Source organism: Muntiacus reevesi, chromosome 17, assembly GCF_963930625.1.
Source record: "Muntiacus reevesi chromosome 17, mMunRee1.1, whole genome shotgun sequence".
NCBI lineage: Eukaryota > Metazoa > Chordata > Mammalia > Artiodactyla > Cervidae > Muntiacus > Muntiacus reevesi.
This window is the reverse complement of record NC_089265.1, coordinates 48813836-48838542: the sequence shown is the minus strand read 5'-3', so window position 1 is coordinate 48838542 and position 24707 is coordinate 48813836. Positions and strand designations below refer to the sequence as shown.

Sequence of the window (24707 nt, the reverse complement as noted above, 5' to 3'; positions counted from 1 at the left end):
GATTAAGTATTATTAGATTGATAAATCAGAAAAAGTGGTACCAGAAGAGACCCTGGTATAAGAACTTACTGTGCTATTATAAAGGAAACAATCTAATAAAAGTAGGGATGGCAACTCAGTCATTAGTCTGTTTGGAAGATAAAGACAGAACATCACTTTACAGTGTATATTATAAATCAAAGTAAGTTCTAGATGAGTTAATGGCCAAATGTAAAATCAGATTACAAAACTATGCATGTGGATATTGATTTTTAAAGAATAAACATTCTGTATAAAAGAAATTATAAATGTTATATGAAACTATAAACTCTGCCCTCCAAAGAAAAACTGCATTTTGGAAGCAGGTGATAACAGAGAAATGGTTTTCAGCAAATATGAGACAATGTGAGAGTCGATAACATACGAAGAGTTTTTATAAGTAAGAAAAGTGCTGCCACTTTGAATTGAAAAGTGAACTCAGAACTACAAAGGAAAAAAATGTTTAGCTTTCCTAGCAGTCAAAGCTATAAAAATTTAAATCTGTTCTTTGGTTTTTTTCTTTCCACTCAAAGCTGGCAGGAATGAGGGCAGTAACACTGGTCATGGTGGGGACTGGTACATCTTGTCTGGAAAGCGACATATCCAAGCCCTAAAACTGATGCTTCCCTTTGATGTGGTAATTCTTAGAACTCTATTCTAAAGAAATAGTCCAAGATGCTATAGTCAAAAACTGATAGTGATATTCATTGAGCTCTTATTTAAAATAGTGTAAAAAATAATATAAAGCAAACTACATATCCCAGATTATGGATTAAATGTAATACAATCACAGGATGGACGATTATACTGTCTTTTAAATATGTGTTCTAAGGGTATTTGACAACAGGGAAATATGCTCTTAATAATATGTTTAATGGGAGAAAAGGATATGAACGTTCTATATACAGTGTGATTTTATTTTTGAAGAAAAAAACATTGATGTTTGAGTATATGAATTTACACATACAAATATGTTTAAGGGATAGGAAGATGGATTAAAATAGATCACAATATGAGTAGAAGTATGTCTCCTTGGGGGAATGACGCATGAGCTTTTTTCCTTAGCCTGCCTTCTCCCGGGAAGCCAGCTCACCTGCATAATCCTCCGCCCCATAGTCGTCGGTGGGGTCTTCCACTCGGCTGTACCGGACACGCTCCACTTTAGGAAACTCATTGGTGGGGGAGTATGGCTGCACAGAGGTGCCATAGAGGACCAGAGCCCATTCTTTCAATTTACCTTGGGAAACAATAATAAAAGTATATCGTGAACAAACATGCTCCCTTGAACTTTACAATTTCTTTCATTCCTTCTAACTGAAGAAAGAGCAGTGGAAGAATAGAACTGTGGGACACAGATTCCTATGAATCATTGCATCACATACAGGGCTAGAAATGCATTTTCCACTATTTCATAATTCACATGCCATGTATTTCCTGAGTAACAATTGCAGGATACATCCTAATTTAATCTTTTTTTTTTTTTTTCTTTTTCTTTTTTGTGAGAAACAACCATCTCAGATTGCTGGATCAAGGACTGAATTTCAAATTATGAGTATTTAAGAGAATCCTAGAATCTTACAGAAGGCCTTCTTTTTCTAGGTATAAAGGTCTTATTCACATTTAAAAGCAGGATTGACATTCTCTGACTTGTTTATCAAAAATAAAAAGATTATAACAACTACCTTGTTTCACCCGATTCAAGTGATCAGTCAGTCTTAAGAATACATCACTATGTTAACTGATAGACTTGTGCTGTCTAGTGACAGCCACTAGACCCATTTGGCTGTTTCCGTGTAACTAAAATTTAAAACCTCAGGTCTTCCGTCAGACCACATTTCTAGTGCTCAGTAACCACATGTGACTGGGAGCACGACGGTGGACAGCACAGCCGTAGGAAACACCTCCACTGCTGGCAGCATGTCCTGCTGGGTGGCGCTATCAGAGCACTTCCTGGCCGAGGGTGCCTCGGGGCACCGGGGACTTGCTTTACCTCCTTGGGATGGCAGGCGCTCAAGGAGCATTTGCTCAATCCTTATTTAGTCATTCATCTCAGCTTTATAAAACTAAAATCTTTAATGCAAAAAGTAAACAGAAAACATATTTCCCTGACTTAATAATATAGTTCTTTTTAATATGAATCTTAAGTAAAAGTGATCAAGACAGAATCATTAAAAACATGGAAATATGCTGGCAGGAAGGCAGGATACTTACCGCCCCCACGCCCCCAGCCTTAGATCTCCTCCTTACCTTGGAGATACAGAGAATCTAGGTAAGGTTGGGTTGGGCTCTGTCACAGTCCAGAGAGTGATGAACTTCAGATGTCTGATAATTTATTTGTTAGCATCTATTATCCCCATCAAATTGATGCTTATTTTTTTATAAGTGCTTACTATATGCTAAGTACATTTTATTCTGTTCAGTGGTCACAAGTGGGAAATAGATATTTTCACTGTATAGATGAGAAGACAGAGGCACAGAGGCTGATAAAGTTCCCAAAAGCAGTAAGAGGACAGACTGATATTAAAACCCATTTGGGGGTTCTGATTTAAGAGTAATATAGGACGGTCGTGAACTCACTGCTGCTCATACACTCGGTGAATCGACAGCCACACGTGGGACAGTTTCCTCCAGAAAAAAAAAAACAGAAAACCAAAAGCATCTGAGTGACTCCGTGTGTGTATGCTCAGTTGTGTCTGACTCTGCAACACCACGGACTGTAGCCCGCCAGGCTCCTCTGTCCATGGGATTCACAGGCCAGAATACTGGAGTGGGTTTCCATTTCCTCCTCCAGGGGTTCTTCCTGACCCAGGGATTGAACCCAGGTCTCCTGCATTGCAGGCAGATTCTCTACCACTGCCCCACCTGGGAGTGGCTCCTACTCATCAGGAAAACGAGGAAACCCCATGTCAAAATGGGTGGGAGACACTTAGACACATCCCACCATGAATTCCACCTTCTGTGCTGCAACCAGGACACAGTGCCCCCAGCTTCTCCCCCAAGGAGTGAAAAGTTGGCCCCCCCCCACAACAGTATCATGACTGTTAAGGCCTGCACTCGAGCCCCCAAGCCATGTAGCTCTGAAAGCCAGCTGGGCTTCGATCCACTAAAGACTTCACCAGCGTGGACTCTCCCCCTTGGCGATTGTACAGAAGTGGTTGACTGCAAAGCACCCAGACTTGCTGTGAAATAGGCTTATTTGCTTTATCTTAAAGCACTGGCTGAGGGGCAGACATGTAATTTAACATACAGATAAGGACCTACTGAATACTCTCCAGCAATGGAGGCCCATGGGAGCCATCTGTGTGTAATCCCCTGGCCTCTCTAGCTTGTTGGTACTGAAAAGGAAGGGGCTTGTACCCTCAGCTGGCACCCAGGGGACACCTCTAGGTTGCTGGCTCTGCTGGTCAGTGGGGCTTAGGTTCACGCATCCCCTAAAGACTATGAATAAAACTGATAAACCTTTAGGTAGATTCACCAAGAAGAAGAGAGAAAAGAAACCAGAAATTTAAAAGGAGACATTTGAATTAATACAAAATTTAAAAGGCTCATTAGACGACTATCAGCAATTATATACTAACAAACTGGAAGACCTACAAGAAATGAATGAATTCCTAGAAATATATATTCTACTAAGACTGAATCATGAAGAAATTGAAATCTGAATAGACCAATTATTGTAAGGAGATTGAATCAGTAATCAAGAACTTCCTAACTAAGGAATGTCCAGGATTAGACACCTTCACTAGTGGATTCTACCAAACAGTTAAATAAAAATACCAATCCTTCTTGTGCATGCATGCGAAGTTGCTTTAATCATGTCTAACTCTGTGTGACTATGGGCTGTAGCCTGCCAATCTCCTCTATCCATGGGATTCACCAGGCATGCTCTCCTCCCATAGATCTTCCCGACTCAGGGATGGAACCTGTCTCTCTTAGGTCTCCTGCTTTGGCAGGCAAGTTCTTTACCACTAGCACCACCTGGGGAGCCTGATCCTTCTCAAATTCTTCCAAAAAATAGAAGAGGAAGGAATACTTCAAAACTCATTTTATGAGGTCAGTATTATTACTCTGATGGGTTCCCAGGGAGCACAGTGGTAAAGAATCTCCCTGCTAAGGGTTTGATCATTGGGTTGGGAAGATTCCCTGGAGTAGAAAGTGGCAATCCACTCCAGTATTCTTGCATGAAAAATTCTATGGTCACAGGAGCCTGGTGGGCTATAGTCCATGTGGTCGCAAAGAATAGGATGTGACTGAGCTGAGCATACATATTACTCTGATATCAAAACCAGATGTAAACATATATGCAAAAATCCTTAACAAAATATTAGCAAACTGAATACATCAATACATTAGAAGGATAATACATCATAATCAAATGGGATTTCAGGGATGAAAGCTTGTTTCAACATCTGAGAATTAATCAGTCTCATTTTCCACAGTAACAAAATGAAGGCTTAAAACTCATAATTATCACAATAGACGCAGAAAAGCACTGACAGAATTCAACATCCATTTATGAAAAAGACTTTCAACAAAGTGGTTATAGAGGAAACATTTGTCAACATAGTAAAGATCAGGAACAAGGATATAGGCAAGAAAAAGAAATAAAAGGGATATAAGTTATAAAGGAAGAAATAAAACTTTTGTAGATGACATATTATATATAGAAACCCCTAAAGACTCTACCAGAAAACTTAGAACTAAGCAACAAAGAAGTTTCAAGATATAAAATTAATGTACAAAAATCTGTTACATTTCTTTACACAAACGATAGACTATCAGAGAAAGCAATCCTATTTACAGTTGCATCAAAAGAACAAAATACCTAGGAAAAAATATAACCAAGAAGGTGAGATCTGTTCATTGGAAACTGTAAGAAATTGATGAAATTGATGACATGAATAAATGGAAAGATATTCCATGTTCATAAATTATAGGAATATTATAAAAATGTCCCTACTACCTAAAGCAATCTACAGATTCAATGTAATCCTTAGGAAAATTCCAAAGGCATTTTTCACAGAAATAGAACAAAGAATCCTAAAATTTTTATGGAACCAAAAGACCCAAAATAGCCAAAGCAATCTTGAGGAAGAACAAAGCTGGAGTTATCATGCTCCCTGATTTCAAACTATATTACAAAGGTATAATAATCCAATAGTAATGGTATTGACATAAAAGCAGATAAATGAATGAGACAGAGACGCACATGTATACAATCAATTTATGACAAAGGAGCCAAGAATATATTGATGCAATAGAGAAAAGGCAGTCTTCAACAAACGGTGTTATAAGAACTAGACCACTATCTAACACCATGCACAAAAACTAACTTGTAATGGCTTAAAGATCTGAATGTAAGACCTGAAACCATAAAACTTCTAGAAGAAAACCAATGGCACACTCCTTGACACTGATCTTGGGAATGATTTTTTGTATTTGACAACAAAAGCAAAGGGAACAAATGCAAAAATAAACACATGGGGCTATATCAAACTATAGAGCTTCTGCACAGCAAAGGAAATCATCGGTTAAATGAAAATGTAACTTACGGAAAATATTTGCAAATCATATATCTGATAAGAGGCAAATATCCAAAACATATAAAGATCTCATACAACTCAACAGCAGAAAAGCAATCTGATTAAAACATGTGAAGAGGATCTAAATAAACATTTTTCAAAAGAGTACATATAGATGGCCAGTATGAAGAGGTGCTCAGCATCACTAATTATCCAAGAAATGCAAATTAAAACCACAATGAGCTATTACTTTACACCTGTTAGAATGGCTATTATAAAAAAGACAAGAAATAGCAAATAATTGGTGAGGAAGCGGAGAAAAGGGAATCCTTATGCACTGTTGGTGGGAATGTAAATTTTCAGCCACTCTGGAAAAATTATGGGATTTCCTAAAAAAATTAAAAATAAAACTACCATGTGGTCCAGAAATTCCACTTCTAGGGAAAAAAAAAAACCACTCTTAAAAGTTATATGTACCCACATGTTCACTGCAGCATTATTTGGATAGCCTAAAAAAGAAGGCAGCCCACATGTCCAATGATGGATGGATATACACACATACACATACATATAGACACGTACACATATAAACGTATATAGATAATATTTGGCGATAAAAGGGAATCTTTCCACTTGGGAAAACATGGATGGACCTTGCTAAGTGAAGTCAGATAGAAAATGGCAGATACTATATGATCTCTTATATGTGGAGTCTTAAAAAAATTTAAAAAGTAGAAGATTGAACACATAGATATATGAACAGACTGGTCATGGGTAGAGGCAGGAGGTGTATAGGAGTGGATGAAATAGATGAAGGGGATCAAATGGTACCAACTCCCAGTTAAAAATTATTAAGTCCTGGGGATATAATGTACAGATTGGTGAGTATATTTAATAATAGTGTATTGTATACAACAAAGTCATTAAAACAGTGTATCTTAAAAGGTCTCATCACAGGAAAAAAATTGTGTGAGGTGATGGATGTTCACTAGAATTATTGTGGTTATTGTTTTGCAATATATACAAATATAAAATTGTATAATTGCACAACTAAAACTATGTCAATTATCCTTCAATTAAAAAAAATTCTGTATCCAAATCTTACATTCTTAAACTATTATATAATTCTGTCTTCCTGGTCATTTCTAGGAGTATAAGAACATGAAGTTTAAAAATAAACGTATTCTGGGCCACATTCATTGTTTTCTGACATTTGCACTGGGCCAGCAGGCTGGTTTATATTTGGTCTGTCCTCTGCCAGCTTTTCTTTGGACTCACTTGTTAGTGACTATGCTAATCTTAATTAGGGTGTCATTCAGTCTCAGGATTTCAAGTCGTAGACATTAAGTGCTGTCAAGAAATGAATGACTACCTGAAATTAATGACCTATCTGACTGCCTTTAGGTGGCAGTGCAAAAAGAGAACTTCTTTTCCTTACAGCATCATCTCTCAAGTGTATAACTGGAGCACAGGACACAAAGACAGTATGGGAAACCCAATCCATCAGTTACTCTAAAACCTGGTCCATTTAACTTAAGATCATCTTGGTTCCAAAAGTTTACCCGTGTAAGTGTTTAGAGAGTGCTGACTCATAACTGATTATTTCCCTTGGTGCCATTTCTGAAGTACATCATAAGCCCTCTGGGGATACCCTTGCTGGGCAATTTATCTTTTTATTTTTCACTTATTATGTAATTTTATTTCCGTGGGATCTCTGCCACAATTCACATCAAATGCTGCCATATTTGGGCTGTCAATTTTTTCCTCCCCTACTTTTTCCATTTGCTAAATTCTGTAGGAGATTTTGCAGTGGAAATGGCAATATCTTGTGAAGAAATAGCAGTATAAATGCAGAATAAGAGAAAATCCATTCTGTTTGCTAACACTCAAATGCAATCTGCCCAAGGTAAAAATCAAAGATAGATTTAATATGCAATGGAACAAGAATAAGAAAAAAATCTTCCAAAAACCTTATTATGTTTTAATAATAAATGGGAAGAAATAATAAATGTAAACTCAGTTTGGAGCCATATACATATATTTGGGAATGATTCTACTATTTAATTGGGCTAGAAGATTCTACATCTGCAACTGAATTACTAAAGAAATCCCACATTAATTGGAGGACTGTATGCCATAGTAACAATGACAGAAACAGAAAAACGTGAAAGTCCCTTTTCAAAGTTGTGTCTAATCCTGACCTGAAAGGTTAGTTGAAGAAAGGATACCTGAAGACCATGTGTTTCTGTTAGAGCCTTCTGACCCCAGGTTGTGTAGCATTAGGGTATCTCTTCTGGCACAAAGGAACATCTCTTAAGATGACTGGAGGTGACTAGGGTTAAACATTTAAACAGTATAAGGAGAAGTCAGTGATACGAAATAGACAATTCTAGATGATCAGAGCTACTGCAGAGACCTTTTAACACAGACAATCACAATAAACTCTGGATAGACTCTGAACTCCTTGAGAGCAGAGAGAGGGATTAAATAGCCTCACACCCTGGCATGCAAACCCCAGGTCTGTCATCAGTGTGCCCCGAGGGGCAGGCTGCTTGTGGGGAGGAGCATTATATCACTGAGATGCATTAGAATGGTGATATTAAAGAGTTACTTTTATACCTGTCTCAAATTCTCAATAGATAACGCACCCCTTATGTCTGTAGGCTGCACCTTTCTTGGTACACAAGTGCCACATCTAGACAGTGTTTATTTCGCTTAGATCTCTTGAGATGTAAGAGTGACACATGCTGATGGATCTAGTGGGAGCTGCCCTTTAGTCAGGGCAGCCCAGTCCAGCCACCATGCCTGCTATTGCCCCTGAGTGCCTTGACACAGTGCATCTCCTTGGCATGAGCAAGAAGCATGGCTTGAAGAGAAGAGGGAAGGAGAGGGGAAGGTCCTGGGAACCGAGATTAGGAACAAGTGAACACTTTCCAGTAACTAGGATCTAGTGTATTCAGATGTTTTCTATCAAACCTGCCTTGTTGACAAACATCTGATTTCTGAGTAAGACCTTGGCAATTCTTACATATATGGTGGCAGATGTGTGTTCACAAAACTTTTATCCTGATTCATTGTAATCTTGCTGCCATGATGGTTTTGATTCCCCTGAGTCTGGGACCACTCTGACAACACAGATGAACCACATCATGGGATAAAGGAAAAGAGATGGCTAAACTGTGTGCCCTAAAAATGGATTTCTCAGAATGAGTGACTTCCCCTGACTGGTGGGCAAAAGTGTGGCAAATGGATGCGTCAGGGGGACTTCCTTGGTGGCCCAGTGGCTAAGACTCGTGCTCTCAATGCAGGGGGCCTGGATTTGATTCCACATGCTGCAACTAAAGATCTTGCATAATCCACTAAGACCCAACACAGCAAAATAAATAATAAGTTAAAAATAAATATTTTTAAAAATGTATGCTTCACTCATCACTTTACTGTTTGCTTCTTTTGCCCGATACAACCCACAGTATCCAAATGATACATACCATTACAGTTAACTACAGAATGTTTGGGTTAATCTATTCTGATCAAAAGAGGACTTAGAATTGTACACCAGTCCTATAATGGCCCTCAAGTCTTATTCTTCTGCAGATGGACTAGACAAAGGATTAAGAAGTAACAACTTATTAGATTATGGAAGATGTGACCACAGCTGGGAGGGAATTGGGGTAGTTATCAAACAGAGAGAGGATTTGTTACTGAGTCAAGTACCACTCAGGGCTCCAGCACAGGCAGTAAAGTTCAGTTCAGTCACTCAGTCATGTCTGACTCTTTTCGATCCCATGGACTGCACATGCCAGGCTTCCCTGTCTATCACCAATTCCCAGAGGTTACTCATACTAATGTCCATCGAGTCGGTGATGCCATCCAACCATCTCATCCTCTGTCGTTCCCTTCTCCTCCTGCCTTCAATTTTTCCCAGCATCAGGGTCTTTTCAAATGAATCAGTTCTTTGTATCAGGTGGCCAAAGTATTGAAGTTTCAGCTTCAGCATCAGTCCTTCCAATGAATATTCAGGACTGATTTCCTTTAGGATGGACTGGTTGGATCTCTCTGCAGTCCAGGGGACTCTTCTAGAGTCTTCTCCAACACCACAGTTCAAAAGCATCAATTCTTTGCTGTTCAGCTTTCTTTATAGTCAAACTGTCACATTCATACATAACTACTGGAAAAACCATAGCTTTAACTAGATGGACCTTTGTTGGCAAAGTAATGTCTCTGCTTTTTAGTATGTTATAGAGGTTGGTCATAGCTTTTCTTCCAAGGAGCAAGAAGCATCTTTTAATTTAATGGCTGCAGTCACCATCTGCAGTGATTCTGGAGCTCAAGAAAATAAAGTCTCTCACTGTTTCCCATCTATTTGCCATGAAGTGATGGGACCAGATGCCATGATCTTAGCTTTCTGAATGTTGAGTTTTAAGCCAGCTTTTTCACACTCTTCTTTCACTTTCATCAAGTAGCTCTTTAGTTCTTTGCTTTCTGCCATAAGGGTCGTGTCATCTGCATATCTGAGGTTATTGAGATTTCTCCAAGCAATCTAGATTCCACTTTGTGCTTCATCCAGCCTGGCATTTTTCATGATGTACTCTGCATATAAGTTAAGTAAGCAGGGTGACAGTATACAGCCTTGATGTACTCCTTTCCTGATTTGGAACCAGTCTGTTGTTCCATGTCCAGTTCTAACTGTTGCCTCTTGACCTTCTTACAGGTTTTGCAGGAGGCAGGTCAGGCAGTCTGGTATTCCCATCTCTCCAAGAATTTTCCACAGTTTGTTGTGATCCACACAGTCAAAGGGTTTGGTGCAGTCAATAAAGCAGAATTTGATGTTTTTCTGGAACTCGCTTGCGTTTTCGATGATCCAACAGATGTTGGCAATTTGATCTCTGGTTCCTCTGCCTTTTCTAAAATGAGCTTGAACATCTGGAAGTTCACACACTGTTGAAGCCTGGCTTGGAGAATTAATTTGCTAGTGTGTGAGATGAGTGCAATTGTGCAGTAGTTTGAACATTCTTTGGCATTGCTTTTCTTAGGGATTGGAATGAAAACTGACCTTTTCCAGTCCTGTGGCCACTGCTGAATTTTCCAAATTTGCTGGCATATGGAGTGCAGCACTTTCACAGCATCATCTTTTAGGATTTGAAATAGCTCAACTGGAATTCCATCACCTCCACTAGCTTTGTTCGTAGTGATGCTTCCTAAGGCCCACTTGACTTCACATTCCAGGATGTCTGGCTCTAGGTAAGTGATCACACTATTGTGATTATCTGGGATATGACGATCTTTTTTGTATAGTTCTTCTGTGTATTCTTACCTGGTGGTTCAGACGGTAAAACATCTGCCTACAATGCAGGAGACCCGGGTTCGATCCCTGGGTGGGAAAGATCCTCTGGAGAAGGAAATGGCAACCCACTCCAGTACCCTTGCCTGGGAAATCCCATGGGAGGAGCCTGGTAGGCTACAGTTCATGTGGTCGCAAAGAGTTGGACATGACTGAGTGACTTTACTTCAATACTTTACTCCTGTGTATTCTTACCACCTCTTAATATCTTCTGTTTCTGTTAGGTTCATACTATTTCTGTCCTTTATTGTGCCCATCTTTGCATGAAATGTTCTCTTGGTATCTCTAATTTTCTTGAAGAGATCTCTAGTCTTTTCCATTCTGTTGTTTTCCTCTATTTTTTTGTGTTGATCACTGAGGAAGGCTTTATCTCTCCTTGCTATTCTTTGGACCTCTGCATTCAAATGGGTATATCTTTCCTTTTCTTCTTTGCCTTTTGCTTCTCTTCTTTTCTCAGCTTTTTGTAAGGCCTCCTCAGACAACCATTCTGCCTTTTTGCATTTCTTTTTCTTGGGACTGGTCTTGAACACTGTCTCCTGTACAATGTCATGAACTTCAGCCCATAGTTCTTCAGGCACTCTTATCTATCAAATCTAATCCCTTGAATCTATTTGTCACTTCCACAGTATAATCGTAAGGGACTTGAATGGTCTAGTGGTTTTCTCCACTTTCTTCAATTTAAGTCTGAATTTTGGTCTAACTAATTCAAATTAAGTCTGAATTTGAATGGTCTAATGGTCTAGTGGTTTTCTCCACTTTCTTCAATTTAAGTCTGAATTTTGCAGTAAGGAGTTCATGGTCTGAGCCACAGTCAGCTCCTGGTGGTGTTTTTGCTGCCTGTATAGAGCTTCTCCATCTTGGCTGCAAAGAATATAGTCAATCTGATTTGGCCTTGACCATCTGGTGAGGTCCGTGTGTAGAGTCTTCTCTTGTGTTGTTGGAAAAGGGTGTTTGCTATGACCAGTGCCTTCTCTTAGTACAACTCTGTTAGGCTTTTCCCTGCTTCGTTTTGTACTGCAGGGCCAAATTTGCCTGTTAGTCCAGGTATCTCTTGACTTCCTACTTTTGCATTTCCCTGTAATGAAAAGGACATCTTTTTTGGGTGTTAGTTCTAGAAGGTCTTGTAGGTCTTCATTGAAACATTCAACTTCAACTTCTTCAGCATTACTGGTTGGGGCATAGACTTGGATTACTGATACTGAACACAGAGTGCTGCAAAAAACTGTTCAGGCTCCCATCTCATGCTGCATTTGTACTTTTCTTGATTTCATGTTACAAATAAGGTTCATACATTTAATAGGAAGATGGAAACAGGCCATGTGTGGCAACACAGTCTGAGATGACCTGAAAAGAACTCTGTTGACATCATGCATTACCATGTTTCACATATCAGGAAAGTTTTCTCTTAGCTCTTGGTCTCATGCAGGGCAGAATGCTATCACTCATTTTCTTTAGTGGTACCCAGTTTAGCTGGCATAGGCCAAGCTCAAGGTCTTGTCTGCACTGAAAATTAAATTTAAAGCAAACTCAGAAAAAAGTTATCGAAGGAAACCTGTCTGCTCTTACGACTATGTGATTTAACCCCATTGCATGTGGACAAGGCTGGCTTGTTTTTTGATAAAGTAATGGAAGGTGGTTAGAGACATGGATCATCATTCTGAAATATCAATCAATCGCTGTCATGTTTTACCTTGTCTTTATATTTAAAGGCCTTTTCTTGAATTCTTACAGAATGTTCAAACTACCACACAATTGTACTCATCTCACACGCTAGTAAAGTAATGCTTAAAATTCTCCATGCCAGGGTTCAGCAATACGTGAATTGTGAACTTCCAGATGTTCAAGCTGGTTTTAGAAAAGGCAGAGGAACCAGGGATCAAATTGCCAACATCCGCTGGATCATCGAAAAAGCAAGAGAGTTCCAGAAAAACATCTTCTTCTGTTTTATTGACTATGCCAAAGCCTTTGACTGTGTGGATCACAATAAACTGTGGAAAATTCTGAAAGAGATGGGCATACCAGACCACCTGACCTGCCTCTTGAGAAACCTGTATGCAGGTCAGGAAGCAACAGTTAGAACTGGACATGGAACAACAGACTGGTTCCCAATAGGAAAAGAAGTATGTCAAGGCTGTATATTGTCACCCTGCTTATTTAACTTATATGCAGAGTACATCATGAGAAACGCTGGGCTGGAAGAAGCACAAGCTGGGATCAAGATTGCCGGGAGAAATCTCAATAACCTCAGATATGCAGATGACACCAGCCTTATGGCAGAAAGTGAAGAAGGACTAAAAAGCTTCTTGATGAAAGTGAAAGAAGAGAGTGAAAAAGTTGGCTCAACATTCAGAAAACTAAGATCATGGCATCTTGTCCCATCACTTCATGGGAAATAGATGGGGAAACAGTAGAAACAGTGTCAGACTTTATTTTTTGGGCTCCAAAATCACTGCAGATGGTGATTGCAGCCATGAAATTAAAAGACGCTTACTCCTTGGAAGGAAAGCTATGACCAACTTAGCATATTAAAAAGCAGAGATACTACTCTATCAACAGAGGTCCGTTTAGTCAAGAGTATGGTTTTTCCAGTGGTCATGTATGGATGTGACAGTTGGACTGTGAAGAAAGCTGAGTGCCAAAAAATTGATGCTTTTGAACTGTGGTGTTGGAGAAGACTCTTGAGAGTCCCATGGACTGCAAGGAGATCCAGGTATTCCATCCTAAAGGAGATCAGTTGAGGGTGTTCATTGGAAGGACTGATGCTGAAGCTGAAACTCAAATACTTTGGCCACCTCATGCGAAGAGTTGACTCACTGGAAAAGACCCTGATGCTGGGAAAGATTGAGGGCAGGAGGAGAAGTGGACGACAGAGGATGAGATGGTTGGATGGCATCACCGACTCGGACATGAGTTTGAGTAGACCCCGGGAGTTGGTGATGCACATGGAGGCCTGGAGTGCTGCAATTCATGGAGTTGCAAAGAGTCGGACACGACTGAGCAACTGAACTGAACTCTCCTAAATTATTACTTTTCTAATGGTAATCTCAAGAATTGGAGTACAGGAGGACAACTCAAAGCACAAAATCACATGATAAAGGATAAAATGGATATATGAATGTGAAACACATTTATTGGCCAGAATATACACCATTTTTCTGTGCAATAAATCAAATTATAGAAACAGACTTCTTACCTGGAGTCTTGAAGTTCCTCAGCTGAGAGGGAGTGTCATAAACTTCCAGGATCCAGTCACCGGCAGCTCGTTCTCCCCAGCAGTGAATGGTCATGAACTCCCAATTTTTAAATCCTTCCATGGAATGATCAAAAAGCCTGAGAGAGAGCCATAAAACATTGCTTTTGTGTGTTGTTTAAAATCTAGTGAGGGTCCATTCAAGACCGTGATCAATGAATGACTTCTCTGTATCCATCACATGTTCAGTTCAGCCCTAGAGATTGTCTTCATCCTCAGCATCACCGATTAGTAGATCCAGGTAGACACACACACATAGATAATTGTTGGGAAACAGGCATGGGACTCGCCAATGTGGTAACAAATCTGGGAGGGATAATGACGTGGGTATCAGGGAACCAAGGCTAAAACTCTGCCCACAAGCCTGGTAGTACCAAGAATTGGAGATGTGTAGCAACTGAAGCTTGCTTACACTGCTGACAGATATGTAAAATGCTGCAGGTGCTCTGAACAACAATTAGACATTTCCTACCATATGACTAAGCCACTCCCCCACCACCAGATATTTATTTACCCAAGAGGAGTAAAGACATGTGTCCCCACAAAGAACTCCACATGAATGTTCACAGCAGCATTATTCATAATTGTCAAAAACTGTCAGCAACTCAGATGTCCATCATCTGGTGAATGGATAAATAAATTGTGCTATATTCATACAAGGAAACACTACCTAGTAGTACAAATTTGAACGATTAATAACTGCATCAACATGAATGAATTTCAAAGGCATTAAGCTAAGTGGAAAAAGTCAGACACAAAAGATTATGGACTATCTGATTCAATTTCATATGACATTATAGAAAACACTACTTAAGCAGAAACAGATCAGTGGGTGCCACGGGCCAGGAGGGAGGAGGCAGGGGCATGATGGAAGTTTTGGGAGTGGAGGAACAGTTTTATATCTTGAAACTAATGTATAGTTCTACAAGTATATATTTATCAAAACTTACTCAATTATTTACATTGAAAGTGAATTATATGTAAATTTACCCCTAAATGAAAGGACCATGCCCATTAATATTACCCACTTTAGGAAGTCATGCCTGGAACTGGAGCCTAGATTCTGTCCTTCCAGTCTGTCTAATAATTTTCTAAGTTCCTAATTCCCTGTATGAAATCTTTTTCTGCTTGAACCATATCCAGTTACTAGGATATTATCTATCCTTCAGAGCAGATAAATAAAAAGGTTACGACAACTGAATGTTGATAGCTATTTATGACATAAAGTCAACTCTCCTTGCATTAATTTCATGTTCACCAAGGAAACTGGAGGCTATAATTTGAACTTCTGTGTGGTTCTTCCCATTGGGACAAAAATATGCCCTTCTAAAAAGAAAACCAGTTTAATCTCATTGTAACTAATACATAACAACTCTGATTTTGTGTGTGTGTGTTACATAAATGTGTTTGAGGCTACCTCTAAAATACCAGCTGGCTTCTCAAGCTGAAGGGTTGGATGGTGTAACTAGGGACTGTGTAAGGTAAGTGGCTGACACTTGGAGAAGAACAATAAACAGGAAAATCACCTGTTACATGTTCCTGAGCTCTTGAAAGAAGAAAAAAGTTATTTTTAGCAGCATTCTCAGTGTCCCATGTCCAGAAAACTGAGAAGGCTGAGTTAAAGTTGAACAGATCTCTTTACTAGAGAACGTTACAGATCTTTGGAATATTCATATATGTTTTGTGACTTTTTCATGTAAGTTTTGAAAATCACTGCCTCCATTCATAATGAAGGAGGCCTTTTTCTTTCTTTCTTGTTTCTTTTAGAACATCTGTACACTATCTGTAAAAGGTTACTTCTGAACAGAAGGTTGTGGCATTTCAACGAGGACCATGTTGGATCGGGCAGCTTTCCCTCATTCTAACAGAGATGGAAATGGTGGCTCCCTACATGAATGTCTTTCCATTGTAAATGATCTTCAATAGATCATGGGTGGTACTTACATCCAGGAGATCCTACAATGCACGCACTATCACCATAGGGCTTGTTTCACAAGTTAACGCTTGAAACTGGACTTGGCCAGGAAGAAATTGCTGGGCCATTAAACAACTGACTTACATATTGAGTCCTTCATACAAAACCCAGAAAGTGTGTGTTGGCTGAAATGGAGACACAGAGGTAGAGAAGAAGGAATGTTTTCAAATAACCCTTCCTGCCAGAGAGACGTTACTGAAGCGAACATGTTGACACACAAATGGATGGAGGCAGAAAATTGGTCTAGAACCACTTCTCAGCCCTTCTCACTTCTAATTTTGGTTCCAGTTCATTGAGGCTGTTGTGCCATTTGAGGGCAGTGAAACAACAACTTGTCACGGAATACCTTTCCAAGAGTGCTGAACTTAAAAGCAATTCCCAAACAGTTTAGACAGAATACTTGGCTCACTGCCTCAGGTCCAGAAACTACAAAGGAGACTTGAAGCTGCCATCACATGAGGGGCAGTCTTGTTTCCACAACCTCAGCCAACTCTTAATTACTCACGGGTCAGTTATTTGACTGCTGGATTAGCAGACCCTATGTTTTTTCCCTTACACCCTTTCCTCTCCAACTTTGAAAATCATTCCACTGCTATCAATCATTTTAAAATCACATTTGAAATGAAAATTAAATGTAAACTAGTACCCAGAAGAACTATCCATAATTCACTACTCACAAAAGTGTCTTAAAGCCCAAATATAAGCGGGCTTTGTCTCTCTGGCTAAATAGTTCCCACCCTGGTCTCTTCATTTTATGCAGGGCTGGAATGCTCATTAATTTCATGTGGACATAAAAGTTGAGGAGAGGAATTAAAACGCAGCCAAACACGATCACTGCATTTTGCTAAAAGAGTTGATGAGGAGAGAAATAGACACTGATTGCTGTTGTTTCAACTAGCTGGGCGTTGACTTTTCTAATCCCACCCTTTTATTTTTATTCCAACTCAATACTTAATCTATTCCCTATCTTTAGTACTGTACTATTTAAAAACCTTGTGTTGTCTGCATATAACAAAAGGTAACATAGGTAGCAGATGAGATTCGTGTTGCAAAGAATATACTTGCTCAAATCAAGTGTGAAACCACTGGACACCGCTATAGAGATTCTAATTGTGCGGCTGTTTATCAGCTAAGAGGTCCAGTGCTCTGTCTGAATGTCTCTGCTCTGTCAACAGAGAAGAAAACAGACACGTCAGCATTATTAGTGTGGATCAGATGTTAATAAAGCAAGGCCAGTGTGCTGAAAGCTGGAGTAGATTAACTCCATGCCCTCCATATCTCCTACTGCAGTGAAACCCTGTTCTGTCAATTTGACTTCATAATCGTGTGCTCACTGAAATGATATATGCATGCAGTGGCACAAATTATGTAGCCAGTTATTAAAACGGTGCCCCACAGCCCTATCCCTGTGAGTGGTTTTCAAATAAATTGCTTGGATGAAACCTGGTAGAAAGGACTGCCATTAAATGTAGTACATCCTTTTGAGGATTACTTAACTCAGGAAATAACTCATATAATTACTGTAAGCTTTTTTCCTCCCCTTTCACTTAGAAGAGTCAGTCAAGGTGTCAGGGCTACCACATGCTTCTATGATGTTATGGCAACTAAATAATAAGACTTTATAACTACTGACAGCTATGTGTTATCATATTATTATTTCCTAAATGTAAATGGATATTAATTTCAGAATCATCCACGACTTCCTAGACAGTATTTGTGTTCACTACAGAATTAGACATTAATCGAATATTTTGGGAAATTCTCTTTTTTCTTTTTGTTTTTTTTTTTTTTTGTTTGTTTTCTTTTTTAGAGCTTCATCACAATTTAACATAAAGCTGATAGAATGCGTAAGGCACTCATTTGGCTCAGTTGAAACTGAGCTTTTGATTTTCTTTAGATGTTTGCCTTTTGTAAGTTTTAAATAATTTGCTTCTGAAATAGGGTATTTAAAACACACTATTAAGTTTTTTGCTCTCTCCTAAATCATTTCTTTAAGAAACACTGAGAGAAAGGTATGGTTCTAGAAGTTTGGAATACCTAAAAACACGAGTTTCAAAATAAACTTTCAACATGTACACTAACTTACCAACCCCCAAAGGCATTCATCCTTGTGGGTACATGATAAGTACTTGTAAATAAGTACTTACTTAATCATCTTGAAGATTTATTCTTTAATAGTAGGCTTTATCTAAGTATCTAGTTTACATTATAAATGCCTTTGTAAGTGACTTTCACAGCACCCAGCAGCATACTGCTCACAAGTCTTCTGGTGACATGAAAATAAGAAGAATGTGTTTGAAAAAGTTGGGTGATCTTTTAAATCGGTGCTATTTAAACATGTGATCTGTGGACAGGTCAGGAAGCTTCAGCATCACCTGTGAGCTTATGAGAAATGCAGATCCATGGGCCTCTCCCAGACCTTTAGAATCAGCCTCTGTGGGAGAAGGATCCAGTCATCTCTGTGTGATAGTCATTTGCAAGGTGTTTTGAAAATCACTGTGTGAATAAGGATTAGCACTTACAAGTGCTTATTATACTAGGAGCTTACTGTATTATCTTATTTACTACTTGTAAGAAACTTGTGAGGCAGATACAACTATGTCTGTTTTCTAGATGAAAAAAATCACTTTTCCAAAGTTGAAGATAAAAACGGGTAACATCAAGACAACCCCAGCTCTAACTCCAAAGGCTGTACTGTCTTTTGATTAAAGAAAGAAGCTTTTTCTCATGGTGAGGCCTTGCTGGAATGTGAAACTTCCACAGCAAAAGTGTAATTTTGGCAAGTCGTACCTGCATTTATATAGGATGACTTTGCAAAATGTCAGTAGCCTGTCACTGAACATTTGGGCAGTGACAAAAATATTCAGGTAGAAACACAACCGTTAAACACAGTTAATTATAGAAACTATAGGTTGTATAGATGAGAAAGTATACCTTCTTTCCACTTAAGACCATAATTAGAACCAGAGATACACATCTGTAATCAAATTTAGAAAGAGAGGCAAAGTTTCAGCTTTCAGTCAGAGGCCAAAATCTAGAACTGAGAGCCAATATAACTAAACTAAATCTAAAACCCAATGAGTTGAAGAAAGTATGCGGGTATTTACGGAAGAAAAAAAGCAAGGTTTTCATAATTCTAACAAATGCAGTTGAAGGAAGAATGTGGTGGGACAGGCTTTCTGTTGGAAAATTTGGAGGCAGAATTTGAACATGTGGTCATACAAAGGGTGACATCTAAAGTGGCTTTAGGAACGAATTTGTGGACACAGCAGGGGAAGGAGAGCGTAGGATGAATTGAGAGGGTAGCGCTGATATATATACACTACTGTGTGTAACAGAGAACTAGTGGGAAGCAGCTATATAGCGCAGGGAACTCAGCTCACTGCTCTGTGATGACCCAGAGGGGTGGGGTGGGGGTGGTGGGAGGGAGGCTCCAGAAGGCTGGCACATATGTATACATGTGGCTGATTCACACTGCTGCACAGAAGAAACCAACACAACCTTGGAAAGCAATTATCCTCCAATTCAAAATAAATTTAAAAAATAAAAAGAAGCTCACAACAATGATGAAATACAGCTGTTCTTGTATCTACCATCAAGGGCTCTAAGCCCACCTAGGTTCCCTCACCCATGCCACATCCCCATGGTCTCCCTAGAAGTAAAGCATTTGTGCGGATCATTTGGTTTGATTTTTTGTTAGGCAGGGTGGACAGGCCAGGAGGCGGAGCGGAAGGGTGGCAGGGCAGGAAAAAAGCAAAGGGAAGAGAAGGCACTAACTGTCCACTCCAGGATGGCTCTGGTTACCCACTAAATCCTCAACCTGACCTGCTGAGGGTGGTGCTGGGGCTTGCCTGCTGGGCCGAAGGGGCAGGCAGCTCGAGTCGGACCAGCTGTGAAGGCTGCCGAGTGCCTTCCAGGGCCAGCACCTGCAGATGCCGGGCAAACCCTGCCTCCTGGAACAGCTGTTCTCCACAGGGGCTCTAGCGAGTGCCCAGCAGCCAGGATGGGGAGGCGCTGAGGGGCTCCAGACGGCCCACATGGGCAACGTGTTCAGCGACTTTGCAAAAAATCCTGTTCCTGAGGGATTTCCATGGTGAAGGGCTGAGCAGCACTGAAGACACTCCTTCCTGAAATGTCGAGGAAAATAAGGACTTTTGGAAAGCTAACTGTGGCCCCTTTGTTTTTGGAATTTACCGTTACGGATAGCATTTTCTGGTCCCAAGACTAGGACACAGGTTTTGTCAATACCAAAATGAAGATAAGAAGGGAGGAGGGAGATGTGTGTCATCATTAAGGGGAGATGATACCGAGTGAGCCTTGGATTCTGAGTCTGAGCTGGACCTCAGGATCCTTCCTTCTCACAGAGGCCAATACCTAGTCCACTGGCAAGAGTCATGCCTCATGGAGAAACAGGAGGGGTCAAGTAGGGATGACTCTGCCACCAGAGCTCTAACTCTTCATCCCAGATGATCCCGTGAAGAAAACGTTGTGTTTTAAGCCTTTCAGAATTCCTGTCTTTTAACTGCACAGGGTTCTTTGTTTTACATGGTCCTCCTCAGAAATACTCACTTCTCTGAAAGAAAGATAAGTGTCCAGCATGGGAACTATTTATTGTCCTCAATAATAATCTCTGACACACAAATAAAATACTTAGGAATTAACTTGACCAAGGGGGTGAAAGACTTATACACTGAAAATTATAAAACATTAATAAAGGAAATTGAAGATGAGTCAAAGAAATAGAAAGATATCCCACCTTTTGGATTAGAAGAATACTGTTAAAAATGACCATATTCTCCAAAGCAATCTACAGGTTTTATATGGTCCCAATCAAATGGTGGCTCAGACAGTAAAGAATCTGCCTACAATACAGGAGACCTGGGTTTGAACCCTGAGTCAAGAAGATTCCCCTGGAGAATGGAATGACTACCCACTCCAGAATTCTTGCCTGGAAAATTCCATGGACAGAGGAGCCTGGCGGGCTACAGTCCAAGGGTCTGCACAGACTCAGACACAACTGAATGACTAACACTTTCTATCAAATTACCCATGACATTTTTTTCACAGAACTAGAACAAATAATCCTAAAATTTCTATGGAACCATAAAAGGCCCTGAATTGCCAAAGCAGTCCTAAGGAAAAAGAACAACGCAGAAGGCATAATCCTTCCAGACTTCAGACAATACTACAAAGCTACAATAATCAAAACAGTGTAGTATGGGCACAAAAACAGACATATATATCAGCAGACTAGAATGGAGAGCCCCAAAAATAAACCCACACACCTACAGTCAACTAGTCTTTGACAAAAGAGGCAAAAAATATACAATGGAAAAAAATCTCTTCAGCAAGTGGGGTTGGAAAAGCTGGACAACTGCATGTAAAAATCAATGAACTTATAACACACCCTCTCATCATACACAAAAATAAACTCAAAATGGCCTAAAGACTTAAACATAAGATGTGACATCATAAAATTCCTAGAAGAGAACATAGGCAAAACATTTTCTGAATAAATCATACCAATGTTTTCTTAGGTCAGTCTCCTGTAGGTAGAAAGAAACATAAACAAATGGGACCTAATCAAATTTATAAGCTTTTGCACAGCAAAGGAAACCATAAACAAAATGAAAAGACAGCCTACAGAATGGGAGAAAATATCCGCAAATGATGTGACCAAAAGGGCTTAATTTCCAAAGTATGTTAACAGCTCATGAATTCAACCAAAAAACCCAACCCAATTGAAAAGTGGGTAGAAGACCTAAATAGACATTTCTCCAAAGAAGACATACAGATGGCCAATAGGCAGATGAAAAGATGCTCAAGATCACTAATAGAGAAATGCAAAGCAAAACAGCAATGAGGTATCACCTCACATCACTCAGAATGGCCATCATTAAAAAGTCTAAAATAACAAATGCTACAGAGAGTGTGGAGAAAGGGAACCCTCCTACACTACTGGTGGGAATGCAAGTTGGTGCAGCTACTGTAGAAAACAGTATGGAGGTTCCTTAAACTAAAAATACAATTACCATATGATCCAGCAACTCCATGCTTGGGTATATATCCAGAAAAAACTGTAATTCAAAAAGGTCATGCATCCCTATGTTTGTAGCACCACTATCCACAATTGCCAAGACATGGAAAAAACCTATATGTCCATTGGCAGATGAATGAATCAAGAAGATGTGGTACATATATACAGTGGAACCCTAGTCAGCCATGAAGAAGAACAAAATAATGTCATTTGCAGCAACATGGAGGGACCTAGAGATTATCATACTAAGTGAAGTCAAATCACAAAGAGAAAGGCAAATACCGTATGATATCACTTATATGTGGAGTCTAAAATATGACATAAATGAACCTATCTATGAAACAGAAACAGACATAGACTGCCCGGTGGAAAGGGGGCTGGGGGACAGATGGATTAGGGATTTCGGATTAGCAGATGCAAACTATTACATGTGGAATGGATAAACAACAAAGTCCTATTGTGTAGCCTAAGGAACTATATGCAATATCCTATGATAAAACATAATGGAAAAGAATATAAAAAAGAATGTGTACATGTGTGTATATAACTGAATCACTGTTCTATACAGCAGAAATTAACACAACATTGTGAACCAACTATACTTCAATTTAAAAAAAAAAAAAAAAAATCTCTGACATACAAATTCCTTCTAAACCCTGACCTGATCACCTTTTCCTTGAGGAAAGGTATTAGTGCCCAGCCCAGCAGGCCAACTTGAAGGCCACCAGAAGCAAAGCAGACCTTCCCGTCACCACCTGCCCATCCCTTGTTGATGCTTCTTCCCTCAGCTCCCAATGCTGGGAGTGTGCTCTGAAATAGGGCCAAGGCGACAGGACACAGAGGTCTCTCTGCCAGGAGGTCAGAGACTGGGAAGTTCTGAAGAGAGATTTCCTCTAATAAAATTAAAGTATTGGAATATGCCAGAAGGAAAAAAATGCCGAAAGAAACCGTCTTGCCTTAGCTACTTCAGTAGGAGGGATTCTACTAGTGTCAAGTACAACAAGGATGGGGTAGCCAGGCCCTGGAAGGGTGGCCAGACTGGTTTGGGGACCAAGTGCAGCTGTTTTACATTTATAAGGTCAGATGTTCATAGCAGTGTTTTGCGGAACTGTGGGCAAATGAATTCATAACATCCTTTTACATTCTTTATCTCCAGTTCCCTCCCTCCACTCCATTTTGTCTACCATATTTTTTTTTGGGGGGGGTGGCTACTTATTTTCAGCACTGAGATGGAAGACAGACAAAAGAGCAGCACTTTAAGAAAGGCTCCAGACCAAGAAGATGTACTCTGCATGCAGACCTTATTCCCAGGGGGTCCCTATGGGACAGACTAAAGTGAACCATAAGATGGATCACCGAGTGTCGAAAATGCCTGTTACTTTTCTTTGACACAAGTCAGGCAGCACTTCGGGGTTTAGCACTTTGCAAAGAGCAAAGCAGATGCCTGCTGTTGAAGAATTCACGAGGAACTGGAGCCAGTGACACTGTAATTCACCAAATGCCTGTCTTGGAATCTTTTGCTCCTCTGCTCACAAGTTTCCTCACTGAAGTCATTTCCAGGGAAGCCAACAAGAAATATTGAAATACGCAGAAGATCACAGAAAGGCTGAAGGGACTGAGTTTTCCAAGCAAACAACTGTGGGTGGACTGTTTTTCTACAATGGAGGGGGCTCCAGGGAGAAGAGGTGCACATGTGTGAAGCCAACCTTACTACTTCACTGGGGTCACCTGGATACTCCAAATTCAATGCAAATGAACTGCAGTCAAGAAAAGAAAAAAGAAGTCAAGAACAAGGTCTTCCCTGGCTTTGGTAACAACAGCTGGCGTGATCTCCCTTAATCACAGAATTGTGCATCTGAAGGCCTTGCTTGCTCAAGAGAAGCCTCAGGCAGGTAGTAGCAAGGCCTGGCGGCAGCTGAGATCCCTGACTGCAGAGGGAGGAGGGCGTGTCCAGTGACTGGATGCCAAAGCATCCTTCAATTTCTCACAGCTGCATATACTGATCCTGGCAAAGGTTCCCTTCATAGAATACGAAGCCCAGGTTACCTCATGCCCTAATGAAAGATGTTAGGTTTTAGGGACGAACACAAGAAGACTTCCAAGAACAGAAATAAAATGCAGTGAGAGACTCTAGAAATGCTCTTGCTTTCTCTTTTCCTTACTGTCCTACAGCAGATGAATGTGGAGATTTTGAAAAGCCACTGAGAGTCCCTCAGTCTCACTTTCGGCTCTGCGGGCCTGCATTGGACTTGGCCCCTCAGCTCGTCTGGGCTGTTGTCAGTGTCCTACCAGAGATCACCACTGCTGCGGATGCCTGGCATGTGGAGAGGTGGCCCTGTCGACAGAAAAGTCTGGCTTTCATGTGGACTGTATAGGCCTTTGACAGTAAAGTTTTTGCTCCTATTAAATGTTCCTCTTGGAGAAAAATATCAAATTAAAGAAACTTTTAGGCTTCTCACTGTGGCTTGTAGTTTGGAAGCATAATGGGAATGGAGTGTGTAAGAGAACCTGGCCTTTCCCCATCTGGTCCCACTTGCTGACAAGTATCCCCCACCCATAATCCC

At 40.1% G+C, this 24707-nt stretch overlaps 1 protein-coding gene across 4 annotated transcripts in view; it reads right to left on the bottom strand.

Moving 5' to 3' along the window:
• Positions 1-24707, bottom strand: part of PCSK5 (proprotein convertase subtilisin/kexin type 5) — a 498339-nt gene that overhangs the window by 176695 nt on the left and 296937 nt on the right. For all 4 annotated transcript variants that reach the window (XM_065908244.1, XM_065908247.1, XM_065908246.1 and 1 more), the window contains exons 13-14: positions 14075-14211; positions 1112-1255 (exon numbers count right to left, since the gene is read on the bottom strand). In XM_065908244.1, coding sequence (XP_065764316.1) covers positions 1112-1255; positions 14075-14211 — 281 coding nt within the window. The remainder of the gene's footprint in view (positions 1-1111; positions 1256-14074; positions 14212-24707) is intronic.